Source organism: Ptychodera flava (assembly GCF_041260155.1).
Source record: "Ptychodera flava strain L36383 chromosome 23 unlocalized genomic scaffold, AS_Pfla_20210202 Scaffold_23__1_contigs__length_28996876_pilon, whole genome shotgun sequence".
NCBI lineage: Eukaryota > Metazoa > Hemichordata > Enteropneusta > Ptychoderidae > Ptychodera > Ptychodera flava.
The window spans coordinates 8,538,212-8,566,017 of NW_027248277.1; the positions used below are offsets into that span (position 1 = coordinate 8,538,212).

At 36.8% G+C, this 27,806-nt stretch overlaps 1 protein-coding gene across 1 annotated transcript in view; it reads right to left on the reverse strand.

Moving 5' to 3' along the window:
• Positions 1 to 27,806, reverse strand: part of LOC139124166 (ceramide synthase 1-like) — an 88,322-nt gene that overhangs the window by 21,299 nt on the left and 39,217 nt on the right. The window contains exon 2 of the mRNA XM_070690312.1: positions 18,320 to 18,479. Within this exon, the coding sequence (XP_070546413.1) occupies positions 18,320 to 18,479 (160 nt within the window). The remainder of the gene's footprint in view (positions 1 to 18,319; positions 18,480 to 27,806) is intronic.

The following is a 27,806-nucleotide window of genomic DNA, read 5'->3' on the forward strand; positions in this document are numbered from 1 at the left end:
TTATTTTATTTCTGACAAGTAACAGATTTTCTGAAAATTCATTTTCATTTGCCTCAAACCAACAAATCAAATATGGTAAATTTACTCAAGAATATGATTCTGAATCACAGTGGTATAAAAAATTGTCTTGGACAGCCCCCAGTGTTCTGTCGGTCTTACATTTTCTATAGTCTTATTTCTTTTGGTTACATTTATGCAACGTCTCGTTTTTTATTAATTTTTGACAGATGCCTGGTCACAATATAGCAGCTATACAAATCATACAATGCTATGTTTACTGAGTGACTGACTCAGTGCATAGCTGGCACATGTCAGGCTTTTGTAATAGTTGTCAGAAATATTGATATCAGTGAAACAAAATGACAGAAACCAGTGCACCACAAATCCTACAACGTTATGTTCGACGCACCAAACTTGACATTTTTTGAGCCACAAAATCTCCTTTTTTTAGCTCCAAACCGACAAAAGAACCCCCAACATCATAAAACACATATCCATACCACGAACACGTTTAACTCTTTGAGCACCAAAATCTATTTTTGTAACCTTTATAAAACAAGTCATCGTTGATGACACAGTCCCCACTTGTTAATGGGTGGTTTGATTACAGGTCCTCAGAGAGGATAGAGTCCTCTTCATTAGGTCTGTGATAAAAATACTTTTGAATTAATTCGCTTGATACATGTCTGAGTTTAGTTCAGGACATGAAAAAATCGTAATAAAATGGCCACATGGTGGCCATAATGGATCGAATCACAAAACAAATCAATGTGCATATGTATGATATCGGTAGGTCAATGTCCTTGTACCAACTTTGATTAAAATTGGTTGAAATATGCCTGAGTTATGGCTTTGTACATGAAAAAATCATAACAAAGATGGCCGCACAGCAGCCATATTGGATCGTATCACAAAACAAATTAACATGCATATGTATGACATTGGTCAATCTCCTTGTACCAACTTTGAATAAATTTGCTTGATACATGTCTGAGTTATGGTTCTGGACATGAAAAAACGTAATAAAATGGCCACACGGCGGCCATATTGGATCGTATCACAAAACAAGTCAATGTGCATGTGTATGACATAGGTTGATGTCCTTGTACCAACTTTGAATAAAATTGGTTGAGATATGCCTGAGTTATGGCTCTGTACATGAAAAAAATCGTAATAAAATGGCCGCCTGGCAGCCATATTGGATCGTATCACAAAACAAATTGATGTGCATATGTATGACATAGGTAAATGTCCTTGTACCAAGTTTGAATATAATCGGTTGAGATATGCCGAGTTATGGCTCTGTACATGAAAAAATCGTAACAAAATGGCCGCACGGCGGCCATATTGGATCGTATCACAAAAAGAATTGACGTGCATATCTATGACATTGGTCAATGTCCTTGTACCAACTTTGAATAAAATCATTTGAAACATGCCTGAATTATGGCTCTGTACATGAAAAAATCGTAATAAAATGGCCGCCTGGCAGCCATATTGGATCGTATCACAAAACAAATCGACGTGCATCTGTATGACATATGAAGTAATCCTTGTACCAAGTTTGAATGAAATCGCTTCGGGCATCTCTGAGATATCTGCGTGAACGGACGGACGGACGGACGCACGGACGCACGCACGGACGCACGCACGCACACACGCACGGACACGACCAAACCTATAAGTCCCCCCGGACGGTGTCCGTGGGGACTAATAAACCAGTCAATTTTCCTCAGAGTTTTGCCAAAATTTTGAGAAAAAACTGCAGCAAATAAAATGTGATGTCCATTTGGTCCAATATCATCAAAAAATTACAGAAAAATTCATAACAATTGGCAAAATTTGCACTAAAATTTTGGCGGGAGAAAATTACAGCACTCAAAGGGTTAAATGTCATAAATTAAAAAGAATATTATCAGATTTTATTTTCTGTTGGGTAAATAAATATTAACCGTATGTTTTCAGCATCTACATTTGTAGTCTCATAAATTTCCTCTCTCAAATCCCTTCATAATTATTGGAAATAAGCTGTGCAAAGTCTTGATGGGTTAGCTCTGATAATTTCATAATTTGACACTTTGAGTATCTGAAGTAGCGGTCACCTTGAGAAAAGGTCGACACTTCATTTTATGGCCTTTTCACCGTCCTTGATGAAAATAGGCTTTTGGCACAACTGGAATATATACCTAAGCAAACAAACCTACAGAGCAAATCTTAGATTTATGACTTTTGATCCCTGTCTTGACACATAATTCATGCATTTCTGTGATGATTAATGCTGTTGTGAGCAAACATGCCTTTCTCTATACGACATCGATATTGCTTTTTTGCATGACACTGATAGGGACAAGTAAACCATTTTATCAGTCACAAATTTTCTCTGAAATATTGGACTAATTTTGGACCAGAAAAATGCAAAACATGTACATAAACATTTCTGGACCAAAATAAGATTCACAAATGAGTTTTTTTCTATTTTTGATTATTTTTTGAACAATCTTTTCATCAGAGAGTAAGTACCTATTGCATTGTACCTAACATTGCACTGTAACAATGCTACCATTGAATGGCCTGCAGAAAAGTACATGAGTGTACATCAACCTTTATGAATGTGTGGAAACTGTAAACATTTGTTTTCACGGTCTTCTAAATAGTTGAGCTATAAGGGCAATTTTTGACTACCTTGGAGCAAAATGACCATTTAAACAATTTGCATGCACTATAAGGCAGTGGGTGAACAACTTCAGTGATGAACAAAAATGTGACTTCATGAATGAACTGACACATTCCATGGCACCTGCTTTATAAAGTCGCCTGACCTACTGTCTATGTATCTAAATATTTTGTTTAACCCTTTCACCCCCAGTTCCCTGTATACAGGTCCAACTTTACCATGGAAAACAATGGATTTGGGACAAACCATGGTGGTGAAAGGGTTAAACCTCAACAACTCCTTCAGTTTCAGAGAAAAGGTCAAAGAGGAATTATTGCAGAGTAGGTCACAAGCAGTCAGTGTGATATTTCTCAAGCAGCCTAGATCTAATCCTGACTTTGAATAACTTGACCTCAAAAGAATTAATCAGTTTCGGCAATTTGATCTTGTAAAGAGTGCCAAGACTTTGTAACAATCTTTTCTACCATGAATAAACTTGACAGATTGTATCAACTGCAAGCAGCCAGGGTTGCTAGTGCTGGAGATCAGTTTATTCTATGGTGAAAACCTAATTCTTTTCACTGAATATTTCTTATTTTCTTATTAAGCTGTATTGATACAAAACTCGAAAGATCAAGTTACCTGAGCTCATTAGAAAACCAAGGACGACATAAGATTTTTTAATTTGATATCCTGGATAACTATGAAAGTGAAAATCAAAAGAATAAATGACAAAGAACATATTTCAAGCAAAATATGTATCTTTAACCCATTGGCCCCAATTCCTTATAAACAAGTCCACAATCACCATTGATAACAATGGGTTTGGGACAAACCACAGCAGTAAGGGCAAGATTTGGCAATTTTGTGCAAAATATTACAGAACTAACTCTTCTGACAAGACAGCTTGTAACTGTGACGTATTTTAGAAATATTGAGCTGATTCTTACACTGCATCACCTGTAACGAGACAGTTATGTCATTCTGGTTAGAGCGCCACCGCTGCTGGGAGTGCTGACACTTAGGCGACATGTTTGCTGTTGCTGCTATGTTGATATTGGTTGTATGACAAGTACTAATGCACTGTGACTCAAACACACTTGAGTTGTACCACTAGCATTGCCATGTGCAATGTTATGAATCAACCACAGTCGCTTGTCATTGTTTTTATTCCCTGTTGCTGTTGTGTTGAATTCGGCTGTATGACTGATGCGTCATGACTGAAGCACACTTGGTTGTATGCGTCAGCTTACAGCTTGAGTCTTATTGTTTCAAACTATGTAGCCTCACATTTCTTGCCAATCAGACGACAGCAAAGTCAAGGAAGTATGAGGCCATGAAATATCGCCTCTTCTGATTGGCTGAGCGAGTGAGGCAACATCACACCACTGTTCAACAGATCAATGATTCTATTCAAGGTTGTCGTTCCTTGTCACCAGACATACAAAAGTGACAGTTAAAAAAAATTTATCACCAGACAACGTAAGTTAACCCTTTCTCAACAATGTTTCACCCACATAGACTGATCTCAGCTCGTCTGCCAGCAACTTGGCAAGAACCCAAAACACCGAGGTCAATGACCCTGAATTGACAATCAATCTTCTGCTGGTCATGGTTCACGGTAAAAGTTCTCAAAGTTTGACCGTGAAGACATGCTAAAACTTGAAGTGTTTTTTAACCTCTTTTGTCTCAAACAGTGATAAGGTGAATATCAGAGAAAATAATAGTAGGGAGCGGTATACACATATATATTCTCCTTATATATTCTCCCAGTCTATTATTGACTATGGTTCTCCTTTTCTTTGCACTTTCCCTGGAAGACAAAACAAGCATAGAATAACACAAACCTCTTGAACCCACCGACAAACCAAATCGGATTGTGACAACCCCCTAAAAAATTAATTTGCAAGATTTCAGGTGGCAAAATTTGAAGCTTTATGGGAAGAATTTACTTTTCAGTTTCCCTATTTCAGTTTTGTTTTACTTTATGGAGTCCTGTAATTGGGTCAAATCATTTCACTCAGGAATGGGCTGGCAAAGTGTGATATTTGAACAAAAAATCAAGATTTTAGAAATTGTATAATACTTTTGTCACCTATAGAAAATATGTTCCAGTCAATTTTTTCCAGAATTTTGTCAAAATTTTGATAACAAACTCTAGCCCATGAAGTGTGATGTCCATTTGGTCCAAAATTATCGAAATATTATCGAAAAAATTCATAAAAACTGGTAAAAATGTTTCACGAAAATTTTGGTGTGAACAATTACAGAACTCAACGGGTTAAAAGCACAGTTAAAGCTTGTTGGTTCCGGTCTGTGATGAAAATTTTTGTTACAAATTCATTGCCTGAACGACTTAATGCTTTACTAGAGGTTATAAGGGTAATTTTTAATCTTTCAAAATTAGATATCATGCTGAACAGCATTGGTTAGATGACCTGTATATACACAGAAACTCTTCTGCCATATCTGGAAGGTTTCTGCAACTTCAATCCATATTGCCGATAATAATTTTCTCCGGGACTTGTAAGATTTGAAATGATGACTCAGAGGGGAATGCTATTCAGAAAGGCCAAATCACAGAGCCATTAAATATTGGCAACCTTCTCTCGCAAAAGGCATCTCTGAAAATTAGAGTGGTCGATGTGACATTGAAAAAATACACTATTCTGATGCATTTCACGGCATACATCAGACCGTCCCTGAGATCGTAATAGTTACAATTTGAAATTGTATTTCAGAGTAAAATGCAAAAACCCCCTGAGCAATTCACATATTCCTACATTTACGTCAGTCGTTCGTTAATTTTTTCATTGGACATTTTTTTTAGTATACAGTTAAGTTTACATAATCTACAGTGGTCTGAAGTTTTTGTGAGACTTCCATTTGACTGTTGAAAATGGTATTTTCTCATCAAAAATGTTGTAACGAAAGCTACCGTATAACATTATTGACGCATCCACAAAGAAATCCTGCAAAGCTGAGCACAGCACACGGCAGACAAATTCTTCCTTCCCCGCAAGGCATCAGATTGTGGTCAAAAACAGTCATGTGACTTATTTGCATATCCACCGTGAGCAATTTTACTGGTATTCAAAAATGCCTCAACGTTAACAATCAGTAGTCATCAATAGACTCTGTAAGCTCAAAAATGCACGAAGTATGTAATCCATATCTGTACTTGTATGATTCATATAGATATTTGCTAGTACACATATTACCAAAGTTGTGCAGGTAGAGGTATAAATAGAGTTTGCACACATTCGAGGACTTTCGATCACGTTTTGAAAGTCCAAGGTTTATTTAAGGTTCAAAATACCATATTCAAAGTATCATTTTTAGTACATTATAATGGATTTACGAGCAAGTAAAAATGAATTAAGTGAAACCAGAGAATTGTATGATTAAGCCAGAATGTACCTCAGGGACAGATATTCGGACACTCAAACTTTTACAATATCCTTTTTACCTGCCACTCATTGGTGCTCACTTCCAAGATCATGGAGAATATAAAGTTTTAACGGCCTTAGTTTTGTGAAAATCAGGAATTTTGTTTTCTCCCACAGAGAAACCACAGGGATGGCGGCCATTTTGAATTTCAAATATCGGTAAATATTGGGTAAGTTGTTTCCCTAGTAACAAAATTTGCACTATGACCCAAGATTTTTATTGTTGATTTTACAAGAGAATTGATGAAAGTTTGCTTGATGAAGATTTGAGCAAAAGTTGAAGTCCTTCATTTTAGAAGTGCCAAACTTCCCTGAGGGGACTCTCAAAAAGGAGACTTTAAAAGGTGGGCAACACCTGTTTTTAAGTCATCAATTCATATGTTAATATCTATACAAAGGAATACATTTCCACAGTTAAAGAATATGCAAATTGTGCCTTTTTATGTAAATTGCTACCCTCCATACAAAAGAACTTTTCAGAGCAAAATAACATGAATTATTATTTAAATTAATACCCTCCAGAAAATATATACTTGCGACAAAAAATATGCAATTATATAGTACATGTATAAAAATTGCCACCTTACACAAAAGACTATTTTTTGGAAACAAATATGCAAATTACTCATTGTTATGTAAATTAGCCACCATTCTGTTTTCAAATGTGTGGAGAATATCACCTTGCAATAAATAATGCATAGCAGTCCGGGTCAGCTCCAAAATTGGAGACGCTATACCATAATATTTTCCCCCTCTCATTAGCCAATCAGCGGCCAGCGCGCCATCAGTAAAAATTGTATTTCCTGGCAACCTCCACATGCGTCCTTCGTTACGTACGCCATACTGTGTCGAACTCCCGCGCCGTATTCTGTCATAATGTCGAACAGTTGTGTGGCCACTCTGTCAAAACACAATTTCAAAATCGCGTACCAGTTTTATTCTGGCTAAGACAACCAAACCCCATACATCGCTGTGATTCCTAGACTCTGGCTTGAAGTCCTGCGAAATATAAATCGTGTACCTACACAGATCGTTCAGAATACCCCATTTGTATCGGAGATGGCAGCGATACAAATTCTACCGTATGGGGAACAGTTGTGTGGCCACTCTGTCAACACATTTTCAAAATCGCGTACCATTTTTAGTCTGCGTTTGACAACTACAAAACAGGTATCGTTTTAAAGCTCTGACATTGCTCTTCTTTCTTGCAAAATGTTATACGCGTACCTACACAAATAACCCTTATAACAGTATTTGTAATAGAGATGACGAACATCCACAAAATGATTCTCGGTACTTGAGCGAAATCGATAAACTGGGTGTAGAAATGAATCGTCAATATTTCGAATATTTGTTCACTAATCGGACTCCTTGTTGGACATGACCTTCTGCAGAACACGTGGATTATGTTGACTGTCGAAATTCGTCGAAATTCACAAGACAGGGGCTTAATAAGCGGCCCAAAACTGCCGATCACACTTGGTGGGTAATTTGTGACCCAGCGTGACCTGTACTTTATTAATGATGTAATCTGGTCGATGATTGGCTAAATGCCGGAATACATTATCATAATGAGTCTCCAATTTTGGAGCTGAACGGACTGCATAGTGGTGATAGATATGGGAAGCACTGTGACAAAGCTTCAATACAAATTTTACGACATCCATTCAGGGTACCTGCCATATTTGACTTGACATGATTCCGGTACTCGCTCAGACGGATACAGATATACAACGGAATATCACCAAAGCTTTACTTCATCATCGTCACTTTCAAATTAGAAAATGCACTTGTATCAGTCTACACACTGTAGACACAACACTATTTGAGTGCATGGTTATCACTAAATATTATTTCTAACCCTTTCACCACCATGGTTCGGTCCAACCTCATGGTTATCATTGGTGATTGTGGACCTGTTTACTGGGAATTGGGGTGGAGAGGCTTATGGTATAAAACATGGCTATATTTATTCTCTCTGTGAAAACCAAAGCAATGAACATTTTTGGTTCCCTGTACATAGAGCCAACCTCACTATTTAAAATGATGGCATTAAACCACAGAACAGTGGTGAACACCTTCATTTTCCTGTACATAATTGCATTACAACGTCACCATTGAAAACAATGGCATTTATAAACCACAGTACTGCGATGAACACCTTCAATTGCCTGGTACATGTCCAACTGGCAAAAGTAAAGATTATAGCTAGTAGATACAGACCTTGCATATTATGAATCACCAGTAAACTAGGGAGTCATTAGGATGAAGGTTATTGCTGGAGTTCACAACAAGAGCCCCCTGGGTGAACAGTTTAATTCACAGACAGATGTCTACGTGTGTCTGCGAATACATATATTTCAGCTGTCAAACCTGACCACAGCACAGTGATGACAACTTTCATTTCCCAATGATACATACCTCCAATTTTCCGAACACTCGATAAAAATAGCTATGACATTTTACGAACTGTATCTTCTTTGTGTCAACTCTGTTTATCCGTGTCAGATGATGGTAAATATGTCAAAGCAGATTGTATTTTCCAGTTGATTTGACATCAAATGTAGCATAAAATTCATAGAGATCAAATTACATATTCATATGGACATCTTGTTATTAGGTTACGAAGTCTGTTTTCCTTTTTTTTTCTTTGTTGACACTTTGCATCTGTTGTAGCTTATTGGTTGGCTAAACATCAGTATCATTATTGATTTACTTCCAAACAGCCAATCAGCTGTATAATAGCTTTAGTTTCAGACTCCTCAACTTGCTTTAAATATTGGAAATCTACCAATCAGACAGCTGCAGAGGCCCCTTAAGAAAGCGGTTTTAATTCATATCTACAATGTTTGTATCAACTTTTCTTGACTCAGGCCCTTTTTTCACTTTGACGGATACACTTTTTAAAACTGGCTTTTAAGGACTAAGTTAGCAATCTGCTTGCATAATTAATTTATTCATAGATAAAAATCTAAAATTAAAGGTACAGAGACTTGCATAAAAATTTTCTAATTTACAACTATATCAAAGACATATGCAATGAATGCATGAAATGTAGTTCTTGCTTTTAAATATCTTCTGCCAGATACGTGTACACTTGGGAAATTCTGTGATCAAAATTTGCTTAATTATATGCACTGCATTCATAACTGTCTAAAATTTACATAATTATGCGATATTTCCACCTTGATTGCAGTGAATTCCCGATTGAACTAGATTTCATAAAGATTATTTAAATGCATGTAAATAACATTATGGAAGTACGGTGGTGTATACAAGTAGTTTCAATCTTCATTCTCGGAACAGCTTATGCAAATGAAAGTAGAATGCGCCTCAGGGACAGATATTCAGACTAAAACTTTTACAATTCTTTTCTGATCTACCACTTGTGGGGGTTCATTTTAAAGCTCTTGGTGTAAGAAAACTTTTCACCTCCTTAGTATTTTCGAAATTAAAAAATTTATTTTTCTCCATAGAGTTAACACAGAGCTGGCAGTCACTTTAAAATTTTAAACATCGGTAAATCTTGGGTTATATGTTATTCCAGTACCAAAATTTACATGGTGACCTCCAATTTTTATTCTTGATTTTGAAAGGGAGGGGTTGAAAGATTCCTTGACAAAAGTTTGAGCAAAAATTTATGCTTTCACTTTAAAGGCACACACTACCTTGAGTTTCAAGTGATCCTTTAAATAAATAACTAAATGAATTTGACAAATCCACTTTACACTAAAAGCTGAACTGAATCGGTTGTATTTCAACTGGGCATACAGCCTCCATTAGACTCTATTACAGAAATGAAATAAAACTAAATGATTTGCAGTTTTACTGCCGGTTTCAATTCAGCGGTTTTTATGTTCATTAGACAGTCTATAAATCAGTCGATATTGTTGAAACATCACAACCGACATATAAATACCTGTATGGGCACTGTTTGATGTTAAATCTCAGGTTCTGAAAATCTTAGATATTGTTTTATTGGCAATACTAAAGAGTACGGGCCAACACTCGGATGTGGTACAAGTTAGTGCTACACATGCCATTAAAGGTATACTGTCACCTGTTCCAATTTTGCCACAGTTACCATGGAAAGAGAAAATCTAACCAATCACAGACTTTAAGCGGGTGGCCGCTTTTTAAAAACAGCGCCCTCACATGGGCATTTTGAATACCAAGGAACACCCCTTTGACCATATATGGGCATATTTAGATTACAGATGACTGTATACCTTTAAAGGGTCAGTACCTGTAATTTTTGATAATTTTCCTCACCATTTTTTGTTGTTAATGTCAGCCATACTTTCTTGTTCTACTCCCAAAAGCATGTTGAGAAACACAGTATTCAGCTTGTCAACTCAGTCTGTTCATGTGTATGCTAGTCTGCATTGTTATTGTTGACAAGTGAATTGTGGTCCAGATTAAAATTAAAATAATAGCTGCATTTTACATGTACAGATGCTGTGTTGAATAATGGGTGTTTCAACATGCTTTGGGAAGGAGAATACGGATTTGAAATCGATACACAAAACAAAAGTAGTGAAAAAATAAATAAAAGTCACAGCCCTGTAATTCAAAATTAAAAGTATCCTGAGACTAGTATAGATTTCTAGCATAAAAAAGATGTGGTCTCGTTTTGTTTACATGAGCAGATTTCATTGCAAAATGGCAGATGTTTACCATTGAGTAATACCTATGCCCTATGTTATTTACATAACCCTTTAAAGGGACAAAGTCAGCCATTTTTTCATGGATTTTGTTTGATACGAGTTACTACTTATATTGTTTGACATGTTGAAAGATACTGAATGAATGGGTGACCATGCATATATTTGACCCCAGTTTTAGAGACGATACATGAAACCATCGCAAAAATGAATTAATGGTCATGACCATTAATTCATTTTCATGATGGTTTCATTTTTAATTTGTCTAAAACCGAGGTCGAATATATGCATAGTCACCCATTCATTCAGTATCTTTCACATGTCAAACAATATAAGTAGTAACTCGTATCAAACAAAATCCATGAAAAAATGCTAACTTTGTCCCTTTAACCACCATGGTTTTGCCCAAAACCCATTGTCATTGACAGTGATTGTGGATTTCTTTACAGGGTTTTGCTGTGAATAGCATAGAGGAATTTGGCAACCCATATATTTACAGTAGCCAATCACTGAATTTTACTTGGCTGTGCAAAAACGAGTGTGCCATCAATACTGTTCAGTACTACATTGTGGGGTAAATATGCTGGACAAGCCTATTATACCATATATGGATATATGCAAATTAGCAATGACTGAGTTACTTTCAGTGATAGGACTCTTATACCATATATGGATATATGCAAATTTACAATGGCTGAGTTCTTTTAACTGACATGCCTCTTATGCCATATATGGATATATACAAATTTACAATAACTTATTCCTTTTATTAGCTGACACGCCTCTTATACCATATATGGATATATGCAAATTTGCAACGAATGAATTGCTTTAGGAGGTAGCATGTATATGATTTGATTGACAGGTGAATGTCTCCCTCAAAATTTCTGAGAAATGTTCACTAATTATTCGTAATGCACTGTGAGCCTTGGCTTGAACTTCTTGAAGGGAATGATGCTGTAATGATGACACAAATAGTGCAAAGACCTTTCTGTGTTGCTTGATTGAATTGATGGCGGCATTTCGCCAAGGCGCTATATTTAATCACAAAACAAGCTTGTGCCACGAGTGGAAGGTAACCAATCTGGCTGATTGAATTTGCGACAATCCAATTACGCAGAACAATTTGGAAAGATTATCTGCTCCAGACAGTGTGACGTGAAGCATGTATATATAGCATACAATCCAAGGTACACGGATATTCTCCGTAAATATTGACTCTCTATCTCCAAAGAAATACAAACTGAAAGTTCACACAACAAACATTTATACATTGCACAATGAATATTAATCTATTGCATTTTGCGCAACAAATGGAAGAGTTCACCGATAGAGATAGAGAACTTAGGTGCGACTTCAAAACTAAAGTCAAGCTGAAAGACTGTAGGAATCCCATAATACAGCAAACTGTTATGAGAAAGTGTTGTATGTGGAAATATTTCACTAATATGCTATGGATTATCTAGCAATGACAATGCATTCAGTGGAAGTGCTAATGTGCAGCACCACAGAAGCCATTATCCAATTGGTTGGCTGAATCTTACTGTTACAATTGAATAATACAAATAGACTCCCTAAGTTGCTGTGAATAGTGACAATCGGCCAATCAGATATAACCTTCCGAGCAAGCTGCACATCAGGAAGTACATGCTGGGGAAGTTCTTTTTCATCATTGATTGTTTCCCAATTTACAAATCTGCTGCGCTAGTAGATGAAAGAAGAGCAAGCCAATACAAAAAACTATCAGCCTATGAGGTCAGGCTGGAGGATTTGCTTGTCCCATGTGTATGTATATGTATTATGTATTCATATTACAGGGCTCGAAATTAACTTTTTACCTTGGTAGTCCACTTGGGCTACCATTTTCTGAAGTTGGTAGCCCAGTGACAATGTCTGGTAGTCCATGAATATTTGGTTTAGGGATACTTTGCTCGTCCGAGTATAAGCCCCCGGTTCAAAAACAAAACAGCGGTAAAACCAAGGGCTTCTACTCAGAAACCCATGTTATGTGTCACGAACTTAATTTATGCTTATTTTTGTACATTTTTAACACTTTCTATCACTTTCTAAATCGGCTTATACATCCAAAGAAATTGTAACTTTAGTAAAGAAAAACAGAAAAAAATAGTCTCATGATCTTTATGAACTGGCATGCCTTGTTACACCAGAGTCTCTCTCTACAGAACGTAATATTTTGATACTGATCGACAACCATAGGTAAAAGACAGCGAAACTCAGCCACGATTTCCAAGCTTAACTGACACAGTGTTTTATATTACTATTTCAAATCAAACTGATTACACAATCTCTTGACATAGAAGTGAAAGTTTTGCGCAATTTTAGCATCAAAACCCCAAAACTTGACACAAGTACGTCTTGTATGCTGCCGATCAACAGCAGTAGTGTGAACTGGCATGATAGACTGCACACGGAAAGCAACTCAACTTTCTGGTATCAAACGCTCTGCATCTTGTGAAAACAACAACATAGCAGTGAAAATTGTAATAGTCACCAGAAAAAACTCTTCACAGATGAAAGGAAAATTGCTTCAAACAAATGAAACTGCATGTTGACTGCATTTAGCTCGTCCAAAAGTGACGGACATCGCACGCCAGGTATTTCATGTCCCAGGCTTTGGTAGTCCGTGTGGGCTACCATTTCATGGACTTTGGTAGTCCCAGGGAAAAGTTGGTAGTCTGTGGACGCGGGACTACCGCTAATTTCGAGCCCTGTATTATGAATATGAATAGATATGAACTGCAAGTAACATCATAACAAATGAATACGATCTGAAATTTGCATGACTTTATGACTAAGCTCACTAATATAGCATTTGACAGGTGGGACACATGAAATATGAGTGTTCTCCTCAGAACAATTGAAGTATCCTGGCCACTACTCTTTTATTTTGGTAAACCGTAAGGCATTCATTAACATAACAATGCACTACATTGTTATGTAAATTTGCAGCTTAGAATTGGAAATTCCTGGGAATAACATAGAGTACGCAGTATATGAGTGGAATATTTCAAACATACATTTTCTGATGATGGTTAATTTGTTTGACAGAATAACTTGAACAGATTCTACAATATTGTATGGATTCTGAGACGGCTGGTCATTTTTCATGCAACAAGCCTCAGGGCTTGTGGATTTGAAAAGGATTTGCTTATCCTTGACTAAATTATTCATATACTTACATACATCAATAAATATTTATTCATTTTATTTGTTTCAATTTTTTATTTTTTGCAATATTTTTAACACTCTTACTTAATGTAAATGAAACCTTTACTTTTAATCCAAATTCTGCAAGGGATGAGATTTCATTAGAGAAACACATTTTAAATCCCTCTTGTAATCATGGCTAGGGATGCACCCTCCCCCTTATTGTACCATCATGATAAAAACACTGATGAAAGTCTACAATTTAGACACTCATTTACAAAGCTTTGCCAGCCCTACTGGGAATTACAAAGCTATAAAATGAGCTGCTACCAATATTAAAACCATAAGCTAGTCCAGTTTGAATCTCGGGCCTGCCAAGTTCATCCATGACTGTCTGGTCAAATACCGTAGGTTAAAACTCGTATGACAACAAAGTATATTAACACATTTCAAGGATCTGCAGTCCATTGACATATAAACAATTAATGAATTTCACTGATATATCTCACTGAATACATTCATATCTATTGTGACTCTTGCTTTTACAGAATTTATTTCTTCTAAAAAATGGTTTTACAGTCTTCATCTAATTAACCCTTTGAGCGCCAAAGTCAACTTTTGTTCCCCTTATAGAATGTGACATAGTCAGCAACTTTTTTCAGATCTAGACAAGTTTTTTTCAGATTTTTTCTAAAATTTTGGTCAAAAATTGTAGCCATTGAAATGTTGTGTCCATTTGGTCCAAAAATTATCAAAAATTTACAGAAAAATTCATAAATATTGGTAAAATGTTACACTGAAATTTTGGTGGGAAAAATTAAAGCACTTAAAGGATTAACGTTACAAAGGCATGTCGTAGAGATACTTCAGGTGCCTTGACATTTTTAGGTTATTTTCAATAAAAAAGAATGAAAAATCAAATCCAAATAGCCATTAATGGTACACTCATAAATTCCTTGCTGCAGACGGCATCGATCCATTCCGTACTGAATTGCATAATGTTCTGTACTTAGAAAATGCAAACAAAATAATCTGAAAGGCAGGCAGACTATAGATGGAAAACCTGTGAGACCGTTTAAGATGTTATTTGCGTTCAGAATTTCTATTCCTAGCTTGGAGCCTGAGGGTAATTTCAATTCAAGAGATCTGTCATGCACTCTCAAATTCTCCATTCACAGAATCCTTCCTATTGAATATTTCATTGACTTCTTTTCTCCAGTGAAGTTACGTCAAACAGTGAATTACGTCAAAGCTACACCTTGTGTAAACCAGATGAGTCTAAGTGCTGGGAAAACTGTATCAAGTATTCCTATTTTTGTTCCATTGGAAGATTAAAACACAGAAGCCCTGAAATTTTTTTCTGAATGCCCTGATATGATATGAACGTTCTCAACTACGACTCAGAAATCATCATTACAATTCCACAATTCATCAATTACAATCTTAATCAGGGCGTAATTAAATACTCTCTCTTAAAGAAGATGGTATTGGAGCAGTTTATAGCATAATGTGATTTTCTTGTATTATAGTCAAGACATGGTATAATGATATGACCAGACTAGAAATATTTTTTCACATTCCTTGTTGAAGAACTGAAATACACAGGCTTTGTCTCTGTTGTCTGCTGATCATGATTAACCTTTTGAACTTTGACCCTTTGCGACCTGTAATATCATATGGGGGATTTACCCAGGAACAGGGTGAAACAGTCAAAGGTCACGATAAAGCTTTTAAATATCTCGCTGATCTCATATCCGTCACCTTTAATTTCCTCTCAAAGTACCGATTTAGATATTTTATCATCCGGTCATACCGAATCGAGTCGACAGTTCACACGTTTTGTTGATGTCTGTCTCAGTGTGATTTTAAAACGTCATTTCAATTTCAAACTACCTTCATAATATTTTGACAACCAATGAAAATCCCAGTCTTTTGTATAGAAGGGGCATTGACATACCACAATACAACAATGCCTTATAACGGTATCTTAAAAAATCAATAAATCTTTTATGCAGATCATAAAATCACTTTATCTTTATACAATGTCCAGTTTACAATTTTATCTCAAATCTACATTTGAGACTTAAAATTTATTTTGCACAATATCCAATTTACAAAATTCATCAGAAATCTGCATTTGAAACAAAATTTTAGATTCAAAATTTGAGATAAAAATCATACAGTATCCAATATACAGTATTTATTTCAAATCTGAGTACGATACTTCAAATGTCACTATCACATTTTTATTACGTAGCCATCACATGAATATTTTATCTGCTACATTCATCCTCACGTAAACTGACGAATAGATATTTTTTTTTAAATTTTTCTCACATATCAACAGCTACTCTCTGAGACAGTTCTTTCATTGGAATGGTGTGATAATGTGTGGTTACTTTGAAATTTACAAAATACAAGGGATAAACACACTTTTTAGGTTTGAGAGAATATAAATAGTTCAAATTTTGACGAGATTGGAGAACACTGGTCCATCCTGCACACTTTTACAAATCTGCATAATCTTAGGGGTTCCTATTTTGTCACTTATGAAGGGCACCCTAAGAAACTGATGGAATATAAAAAATTCCAATTTTAGCAAGATTGGAGAACACAGGTCCATCCTGCACACTTTTACAAATCTGCATAATTTTAGGGGTTCCTATTTTTGTCACCTATGAAGGGCACCCTAAGAAACTGATAAAATATAAATAATTCAAATTTTGGCAAGATGGTCGAATACTTGTCAATCCTGAAACCTTACAAATCAGCATGATCTTAGGGGTACCTACTTTTGTCACCTATGGTAGGCACCCTAAGAAACTCTTAAAGTGTTTTTGTACAGAAATTTGGGTCCAGTATTATTCAGGTGACCCTAAATTATTCAGCGATCCTTTCTTCGATAGTGGTGATTTTGTATGGCTGAAGTTATAACAACACTGCAGGCCTGGGTTGCAATAAGTTACATCTAATTACGGTAATATCACTTGTGAATATTTGACAATGTAGATGTGGGTATTCTAATCAGATCACACCTAATACCTCATCTTTTTTTAATTGCATACATTTCCCCCGAGGCAAAAAAAATTAATAAAAAATTATCTCTATGATAATATAATGAGTATCATAATGTGGGCAAATTACCGTCATCAACAGAAATCTGCCATTTTGTGCTGGCCTTGGAAATTTTTAAGGCAGACAAGTTGTGTTTCAACAATAATAAAAGAGCGATTATTATAATTATGGATTTTTTAACACATCAAATTTTGACAATATAATCACTGAACTAAAAAATTTAAAGGAGGTATAAATATTTTGTGAGTTTTAAAATTTGTACAATAAAATTTTACATGAAATTTTATATTTTGTACAAAAATTTCAGGTATTGTGTCGGAGAGAGATGCAAGCTTGGCAATCAGGTGTAAAATTTCACGGTTTTTAACTGGTACTCTTGGAACTAATTTCAGCAACACATGAATCAGCAGCTATATTTAGTTACCAGTAAATGAAAACACCAAACGAGGAGTTAATTTGTCAGTGAAAAAATTGTACCAACTAACACACACAACACATTCATTTAATAATGCCTACAACAGAACTGTTGTAAATGTTGTCTAAATAAATGTACAAAGATCAATTTTCCTATTTTTCTTTCATAAGGTAAGTATAATGTATTGTTCTACATTACTGCTTTATCATACGACTAAATGTATTTCCCATGAATGGTCTGATGTTCCTCAAACAGCAAATCTGAGTATTCTTTGGTCACAACTAAAGAATACTGAAACCACATCAGATAATTTTACAGAATAAACAAAATCCTAGGGGACCACTTGCTTCACAAAGCTATATGGGACAGCTCATGAAAGGCTTGATCAATTGTTCTAGCCCTAAACTTCCTGGACCCACCCCTTCTTGTTCAAGTGGTCTAGTCCTAGACTTATTCAATCACCCCTAAAAGCAAGTGCCCAAGTCCAAAACTGCTTCCAACAACCCCAAACTTAAGTGGTTGAATCTGAAGCGTCTGTGACCTCATTAACAATTTGAGTCATTCAATTTCATATCCTTCTGCCATTCTGAATGACGTCCCCCTCTAACCCTACCCCCTTCTGTCCCCCTTCGACGGACACCCCTCCCACCCAAATCCCCTCCTGTGAACTTTGAACTGACATCCCCCTCCAACACCACCTCTTCTGTCCCCTTTGACAGACATCCCTCTGACCCTAATCCCCTTCTGTGAACCTGTACTGATGTCCCCCTCTAACCATACCCCTTTCTGTCCCCTGTGACAGACATCCCCCCATAAACCCTCATCCCCCAAATCTAGCGATTGAGAGCTAGAGCTTTTGATCCTCCCCAAAAAGGTTGACTTGTAGAAATCTCACCTGAGTAGACCGACGCTGGATTCTGGAACAGTTTGTAGTCTCTGTTGAAGAGTAAGTCATATGTATAGAGCCATGAACAAAGATACCACAGTGACTTAAATGTACTTTCTGGTGCTTTTCTTGCACTTCTTGCATTGAGTCCTAAATTATTGAAGAAAGGCTGCAAGGAAAAAAAGAGACAAAAATACCCATCAAAATTGTGATATTGATCCAAGGGGAGGGTGGGGGGGTGTGACTCAAGAGAATGGGGGAGGGGGTGTTACGATTGTTACTATTTTTTACTTTTGAAATATCAAGGTTACTCTTTTTCAAATGTTTTTTTTTTGTTTTATTTTGAGATATCATGAGCGCAAATAATAAACTCTACCAAACATACCAGGTACTCAGAGAAACAGCAGATTAATTGTGAAGAACTGAAATACACTGATGTGAGCGACATCTGTTGTATACACTTGCAAAAACTTTCAGAAAACATGTTGTTGACACTATGAAGGAATAGGTAGATTTTCACACAGTCTCATAGAAATGAAAGTCCTGTGAAATGCAATCATTCATAAGATGGTACAAACAGGACACCGATGAAGCGTCATGTCATGTGGATTGGCACGTACAGGTATGTCTGTATTGTGTTACTCGCTCATTCTGAACAGAATTTTGAATGAAACTAGAATTCCGACCACATGCTGATTTTTTTACCCACAATAAGCAGGGCCATGATAGGTGAGTGTTCGATTGAATGGGACACCAGACGGAATGTTGCTATGCTTGGACTACAAAGGCTGGACTCCAGTCAAGTGACTTTACAATTTCCAGCTACATTCATCGTTTTTGTTGATATTGATGTTATTCGGTCAAACTGTTCCACACATAACGACATGCTCAATTGAGCAGAATTCAAGATCTGTCATGTAGACAAGACTTTTACAGCACACCTCTGTTCCGAATACTTCCAAGGCACTGCTATTTCTCCCACACATCAAATTATTGTTTTCCAACAACACACCTTGACAGTGACCTTGAGATTGTGTATTGTACAATAGCAAATTTTGTAATGTATCTTAGTTCTTATGTGGAATTTCTTGTAAAGTGTTTCAACATGATGTCGTGCAATCTTAAGTCTTATCATTACACAAGCACCTTCAACCAGATTGGGGACATTGGCTTGGGGAAATCCACTGCAGTTTCAAATGCCCCCTGATATGATTGCATTGATAACGATAAACTGTTGAGAAACCTTCTAACAAGACTGAGAAACCCTGGTTAATTTTACCTGGGCACCTGCATTTTCATTTTACACTTTATAAACTGGATAACTCTGTACATTCATTCAAAGAACAAGTTTACACACATAACCAAACAAAGTTCATAACAACATACATCACCTATCAGCCGGTTTACACCCTGATTTCAGAGTTCACTTGCACACCCCCCCCCCCTTCACCACCATAGTTTTGCCCAAACCCATTGTTATCAGTAGTGAGCATGGACTTGTTTACAGGGAATTGGGGGTGAACAGGTTATTGCTTTGGTTATCAACAGTCAGCTTGGAGCTGTTGACACTTACAGGCTATTGAATTGGACAACCCGTTGTTTGGAACATTGTTGAAATTTTGGCAGTCAACCAGGGCATTCTGAAATGTTCGAATGCAGGAAATGATTCTTTTCATAAACTCAGCACAACAGATATCCCAATGGGAGGGGGCTGAGTTTGTGTAAATCTTGAGATAGGCTTAGAGATTCCTCCATGGTTTGTGTCACTATAAGTTTTGAGAAGCGCTGGGTTTGTGTAAATCTTGAGAGGGGCTTAATTTGTACAGGGTGGTAGGAAGGGAGAGCTAGCTCAATGCTTTGTACAAGTCTTGAGAGCCGTTGAGTTTGTGTAAATCTTGGTTGTAAATACTAGAAGTGTTACTGATTTTGTTTGAAATCCATGGCAACAGTGAAGTAGATACCACATGTATGACAAGTGGTTGTCTGGTATAAAACTCAGATTCTCCTACTTTTACATACTGTCACTAGCTTGGCTCAACTTACAAACACTGACCCAAATTTTATTACAAACACAAATGTATTTTCCAAGGGGCTTCTCCCATAGCTTTGTAAAGCAACTGTACCTTCCAGGATTGTGTGAATTTGCCAGTGTTTAGTGCAGGCCCAGTATTTTTCAGTCTTGCCCTATGTCAACTGATGACAATACTTCTAGACATGACAGCATGTGTCTGTTGCCTCTGTCAAGTTGTTTCCTTACAGATTCTCAATCAGAAGTAGATGAAAGAGTAGTCAAGGTTTTCTCCAAACAGTACTGTCTACTGATGCATAAAGGTCATGACCTTTGAATCCGTTTGGAAACTTTTACAATTTCCTCTCAACAGGAGAATACATGTACTGATGAGGGCATTGATATGTCAATGCCACTGTGGATTTGCATAAAGGTCAAGACCTTTCAAGCCATTGCCACCTGAAATGCCATCACCACTGTACATTTGCATAAAGGTCATGACCTTTCAAGCCATTGAGAATCATCAACAATTTGTTCTCAACCAGGCACTTCAATGATGACATCACTGTCACCTGAGATGCCATCACCACTGTACATTTGCATAAAGGTCATGACCTTTCCTGCAAAATAAATCTTACATTTTGTGTGCAACAGGGCCATGTACTGATTGATGACATCACTATTACACGAGACGCCATCACCACTTTACATTTGCATAAAGGTCATGACCTTTCACCTTGCCAAGACAACAACTACTTGACTTCAAAGAATGCTGGTGTAGTGATAACAAGACACTTGTGTACAGTGAATAAAAATTGAGAAATTTTACTCTTCTTGGCAAAAACAGATTATCAGAGAAATTTTAAGCATTAACGCAGGGAGCGTCTTTCAGTCTATCCATTCATATGCAAAGAAGGAAATCTAAAAAGGTTTTGGAAGGGTGACACAGAATGTGTTCTTTTTTTATTACACTGGTGTTCATAGGAAAGGGGCGGAACTCAAAATAGCTCAAAGGTTGCCGGGGAACCCAACAACCAATCTAAACTCTGTATCTAGGGTACACTGGCGATTGATGAAAGTTAAAACATGTTTGTTATGAATATCGTGAAATTTAAATGTTGCAGCTATGTGATGTGATGCATCTTAGTGCATGAAATACATTGTCTGTAATCAAGAAAATTGCAGACGCACAGTTTTGACGACCCCTCCTTTTTCCGGTTCATTGCCACTGGAAAAGAAGAGCTGTCTTGCCTTGGAAAACAGTTCGCAAAGTTTGATGTCATTATACGCAATCTTGCGGTACAAAAACCTTTTGTAGATTCCTAAAAACATACTGCTATGTTTACACATTTGTCTTGCTATGGCGTACAAAAGAACCTGGTGACTTTTACTGAATTGATCTGATAGAGGTAGTTTGTCGCGGTGATCTCCTTGGTAAACGATTTTTACGCTTTATGATTTTGAATGACTTGATCTGAAAGGAGTTCACACAAGCGACCTAGCGGCCGATATAGCTCCGCTGTGTTTATGTAGAGAATAACTATTTTTGAAACATGTTGATGAAGAAGGGTGGAAATCTTTGATAGCTCGATGCAGTGGCCAGAAAAAAGTGGCTAAAATAAGCTGCAAAAATACGCAATTGAAGATTTCATCATACTTTGAATATATCACATCGGATCATCCCTAAGAACATGTCGACCAAAGTTATCTGATGAGTAGTTTTTTGAGAATAAAATATTCTGACCAAAAATGGCAACAATTGCCCCCAAAAATAAAAATTGCAGATTTCATCATAATTTCAAAAGATCAAATTTAGTTCATCTATAGAAACCTGTATACCAAATTTCAAAGCTATCAGATGAGTAGTTTTGAATATACACATTTTTTGACCCAAAATGGTAAAATGCCCCAAATATACAAAATTACAGATTTCATCAGAAATTCAATTATATTACTAAGCTCATCTGTAGAAACCTGTATACCAAATTTCAAAGCTATCAGACCAGTACTTTTTGAGAAACACATGTTTTGACCAAAAATGGCAAAAATTGCCCCAAAATTACAAAATTGCAGATTTCATCATAATTTCAATAATTATCATTTAGTTCATCTGTAGAAACCTGTACACCAAATTCAAAGCTATCGGATGAGTAGTTTTGGAAATACACATTTTTTGACCAAAACTGGTAAAAATTGCCCCAAAATTACAAAATTGTAGATTTCATCATAATTTCAATAACTATCATTAAGTTAATCTGTAGGAACCTGTATACCAAATTTCAAAGCTATCGGATGAGTAGTTTTGGAAATACACATTTTTTGACCAAAAATGGCAAAATTGCCCCAAAATTACAAAATTGCAGATTTCATCATAATTTCAATAATTATCATTTAGTTCATCTGTAGAAACCTGTACACCAAATTTCAAAGCTATCGGATGAGTAGTTTTGGAAATACACATTTTTTGACCAAAACTGGTAAAAATTGCCCCAAAATTACAAAATTGTAGCTTTCATCATAATTTCAATAACTATCATTTAGTTAATCTGTAGGAACCTGTATACCAAATTTCAAAGCTATCGGATGAGTAGTTTTGGAAATACACATTTTTTGACCAAAAATGGCAAAAATTGCCCCAAAAATACAAAATTACAGATTTCATCAGAAATTCAATACATATTACTTAGTTCATCGATAGAAACCTGTATACCAAATTTCAAAACTATCAGACCAGTACTTTTTGAGAAATAAATTTTTTGACCAAAAATGGCAAAAATTGCCTTAAAAATGCAAATTTGCATATTTCTGCACATTTGAACAAATCTGAAATAGATCATCCCTAGGGACCTATGTACCACATATCAAAGCTATCTGACTGGCAGTTTTGAAGAAGAAGATTTTAAAGATTTTTTTACCAGAAATGACAAAAATTGCCTTAAAAATACAAATATGCAAATTTCGCCACGATTTGAACAAATCTGACTGAAGGCACCCTAAGCAAACTGCATATCAAATTTCAAAGCAATCGGACAAGCGGTTTCAGAGAAGAAGATTTTTTTACCAAAAACACCAAAAAATGCCCCAAAAATACAAATATGCAAATTTCACCATGATTTGAACAAACTGAAGTGAGGTCACCTTAAGTGAACTGCATATAAAATTTCAAAGCAATTGGACTTGCGGTTTCAGAGGAGAAGGCAATTGTTGACGGACGACGACGGATGACGGACGACGACGACGGACGACGACGGACGACGGACGACGACGGAAAATCAACCTATTTGATAAGCTCCGCGTCGCTGACAGCGGAGCTAAAAAAAAGGGAAGATGTTGCAGTCATTTTATCTCCATCAAGATTTCCAACGAGTGGAAATACTGCGGATGAGTGACTTTAGCTGCAAGGCCAAAATACAGCAGATGTTTTAGTTTTCTTATACTCGTGACGACAAGAACACACAAAGGAGGTCAACAATGACATCCAGAAAACGAGCCAGGCGTGAGAAATCATCTGAAGGAGTGTCATTTTAATGAACTAACTCGGAATCACTCTGAAGTCTTGAGAGGCATCCACATTCAGAGATCAGTAGTTTGGTAGTCCTGTGAAACATAATATTTATGATAATTTGCATATCTGCTGCCTGTGTTGCTGCATATGAATACTGTGGAATATTATTATATTAAGTTTTCAATATCCTACTTTTTACAAATTTCAAAAGGGACATAAGCTGTAACTTGTGGCAAGTTTTTCAGTATTCTGCTTCTGTATATCAACTACCATGTCTGACCCTAATCCGTTTGTTATGCTGAAATTTTGAGTATTTCTTTTTGTCAATACAGCTTGTATGTGTGTACAGTGTAGTGATCATTGTTTATTGTTTACAAATGAATTCTAGTCCGGACCTGAATACACTTTTCAACAATAACAATGGAGATTATACTCATATAGGTGTGTTGATATGCTAAATACTTGGCATTAAATTACAGTTTTGGGATTCAATGCAGAAAGTGTAGAGAAACCACAAAACAAAATTTATGAAAAAATAGCGTCAATGATGACACTGTGCTCCTCAGTGCATTTAGCGGTAGGGATGCAAGGAGAGAGGTTTGGGGAATGTTGCTGAGAAAGATGCAAAGAAAGGGTTGAAATGTGAAACTGTAATAAAACCTATTGTTTTTTTAGCAGTGAGCGTCCAGCTTGGTAAACGTGCCATCTTGTACATGAAGGCAAAAAACATAATTTTCACATGTCCACCAAACTTGGAATTTGCATAGATGTACATAGATCATCCAAATTGATTTATCTGCAAGATTTTGTATGTTCCTTGCAACAAAATTCTGACCCAATTGAATTATAACAGGAAAACATGCACGCATGATTGGACAGTGTGGACTGTGTATCGGATGCACTACAATTGCCGTGATGATGGATAGCCAGACGACCACACTCCATCAAAGAACTGTAGTTTAAAACGAAAATATAATTCTAAACAAGTCATTGACAATGACATAGTAATAGGAGTATTAGTCTTGATGGGGCAGGGAAATGTGGTCATTAAGAAGTATCACAGTGTATATGTTGAGATCTATGGGCACATAGGTCTATGTCGTTGTTCCCGTCCCAATTTGAAACACATGAGGCATGTCTAAGTTATGGTTCTAAATTGGGAAAAAAGATCAGACCTGTAGCTGTATTGGCCAGCCAAGAAATACATATGCGCATAATAAATGAGGTACAAGATGTGACATCTTAAGGTCTAATATCCTATCAAAATTGAAGTGTATAGAACTTGTGGTTACTGAGATATGCATATATATCTATAATCAAGGTCAAAGGTCATTGAGGTCACGTGACATTTTGAAAAAAAAATGTATTGCTAATAAATCAAGTATGCCAAAAATCAGACCTCTACCTCTATTCGCTTGCCCAGAATTAGATATGTGCATAATAAATGAGGTAAAGCGTGTGTTGTCATAAGGTTTCCCATCCTACTAAATATAAAGGACATAGCACTTGTCGGACTTATTTATTTACATAAACGTATATTTTAGGTAAAAAATCAAGTTCACATGATATTTTATCAAAAAATTTCTATCCTATAGTTATCCCTATATACGAAAAATCAGACATCCAGCTCTATTGGCTTGCTCAGAATTAGATATGCACATAATTAATGAGGTACAGTATGTGGCGTCATAAGGTCTCCCATCATACCAGATATGAAGGGTGTGGCACTTGTGGTTACTGAGTTATGGACAAATATGTATATTTGAATTCAAAGGTCATTGAGGTCACGTGACATTTTGTCAAAAAAATTGTATTGCTAAGTTGTCCCTATATACCAAAAATCAGACCTCTAGCTCTATTGGCTCGCTCAAAATTAGATATGTGCATAATTAATGAGGTATAATATGTGGCGTCATCCCATCATACCATATATGAAGGGTGTAGCACTTGTGGTTACTGAGTTATGGACAAATACGTATATTTGAGGTCAAAGGTCACCAAGGTCACGTGACATTTTGTCAAAATGTCTGAGATATCTGTGTGAAAGGATGGACGAACGGATGGACGAACGAACACAATGACCCGGACACCATGACCCAATCTATAAGCCCCCTGGACTTCATCTGTGGGGACTAAAAACTGTGTCACTGCATCCTTTTTGCACTAGAATACGATGAGAAACTAAATTTTTATTTTTCTTGGCCTTATACATGGTCGTCTACGGAGAACTGACTTATACATGGGAGTCTATGGATAACTGCCTTTACATGGGAGTCTATGGAGGACTGCCTTATACATGGGAGTCTATGGAGAACTGCCTTATACATGGGAGTCTATGGAGGTGTAAACTAAAAAGTCCTCCAAGTCTAACACGGCCAAATTTGATCGCATTGTGAAACAAATCGACGTGCATCTGTATGGGGTAGGGTACTATCCTTGTGCAAAGTTTGAAAGAAATTGACCGGGGCATGTCTGCGTGAACGGACGGACGGACGTACGAACGGACGTACGCACGGACAGACGGACATGACCCAATCTATAAGTCCCCCCGGACTTCGTCCATTGGGACTGACAAACTCTCTTCGTGTCATTGATGGCCTTGATTTTCTTTGGATATTGAATGGACACATTTATTAAAGACGTCACTTTAGCTTGTCATTGACAGTGAAATGATATTTTGCAGAAACTTGATCGGTCCAGCAGCGTGTTCATTTTTAGCCGGATGCCGGCCAAATTGACCGGCTACTTTCGTATTTTGGCCGGCTACTTTTCAGCACTGTTTCGCTCTCTGGCCCGGAAATTCTGGTTTTGATAACAATAATTAGATTTTTTTGGTGGTCTTGCAAGCCGCAGATAATATTTCAGAAGTGCCGATGTGGCTATATGTAGTCTAGCAATTTACGCAGTGAACTTGCTGCTATCACTGTGGTACCGCGATCAGCAAACGTGTTGTACTGTACACCGTGACTGGGAATCGTTCTCGAGGTGAACCTCGCTCGCCCGATCACAGCCCGAATTATTCCGACGTTCACATCGGGTATAGCCGAAAATTGGACTAACATACAATTACGTTATGCCCGCGAATAGCCGACCATTTCCGAATGAAGCCGACGTTTGTTTCGCTCAAACGCGGAAGAGAAAGTCGACGCTTGAGAGCTTTGGTTTTCTGCGTAAGAGTAGGGCCTAGCCTGATGGGTTTGGTAGGTTTTTGATCAAATCTAAAGCGACCACAAGTTACTGAGTCTCATTTTCATACTTTCGAAACGCCACGTCAATCTATCCATGGTCGATCACGATGTCAACTCAAGTCGATCGACATCGCGTTTTGTGGAGGGCCGTGTGGTTGTGTGCATCGCGGAAGAGAAAGTCGACGCTTGAAAACTTTGATTTTCTGACTTTGTCTGTTGGTTTTGGGAGGTTTAGATCAAATCTTAATAAACAAAATATTACTTGGTCTCACTTTTCGTACTTTTGAAACGCTACGTCGATCACAGTGTCAAATTTCAGGTCGACCGATATCGCGTTGTGTGTACTGTGTTACAATTGACTACCGGTGCTTTGTACACACACGGTGTTGTACAGGCTGGTGTTCAGTGTCGTTAGTTTGAGGTTTTATCAAACATGAACACTGAAATTTAGCTCTCTTTTTCAATTATATTCAACATCAGCAAAAAATCAATAATCAGCTCGCGGATTTGTTTTATTGTGAAATTAGTACAGTGAATTAAAATCACTGAAAATTGTGTTCCTATAATTCATTGAGTTGAATAAACTCTTTGATTTTACTGTATCTTCAATCAAGTTTATTTAAATCAGTAAAACACTCTGTACAGCCAGGCTGGTCAGGATTCTAGCGGATCGTTATCTGGGTTATGAAACCCTAGGCCCCATTCTATGATGTATTTCAAAATGTTTGTTCAAGTCATGAGCTAAACATAATTCTACACAACAGTCTGGTGAAATTTTGCTATTATCCTTGTTAA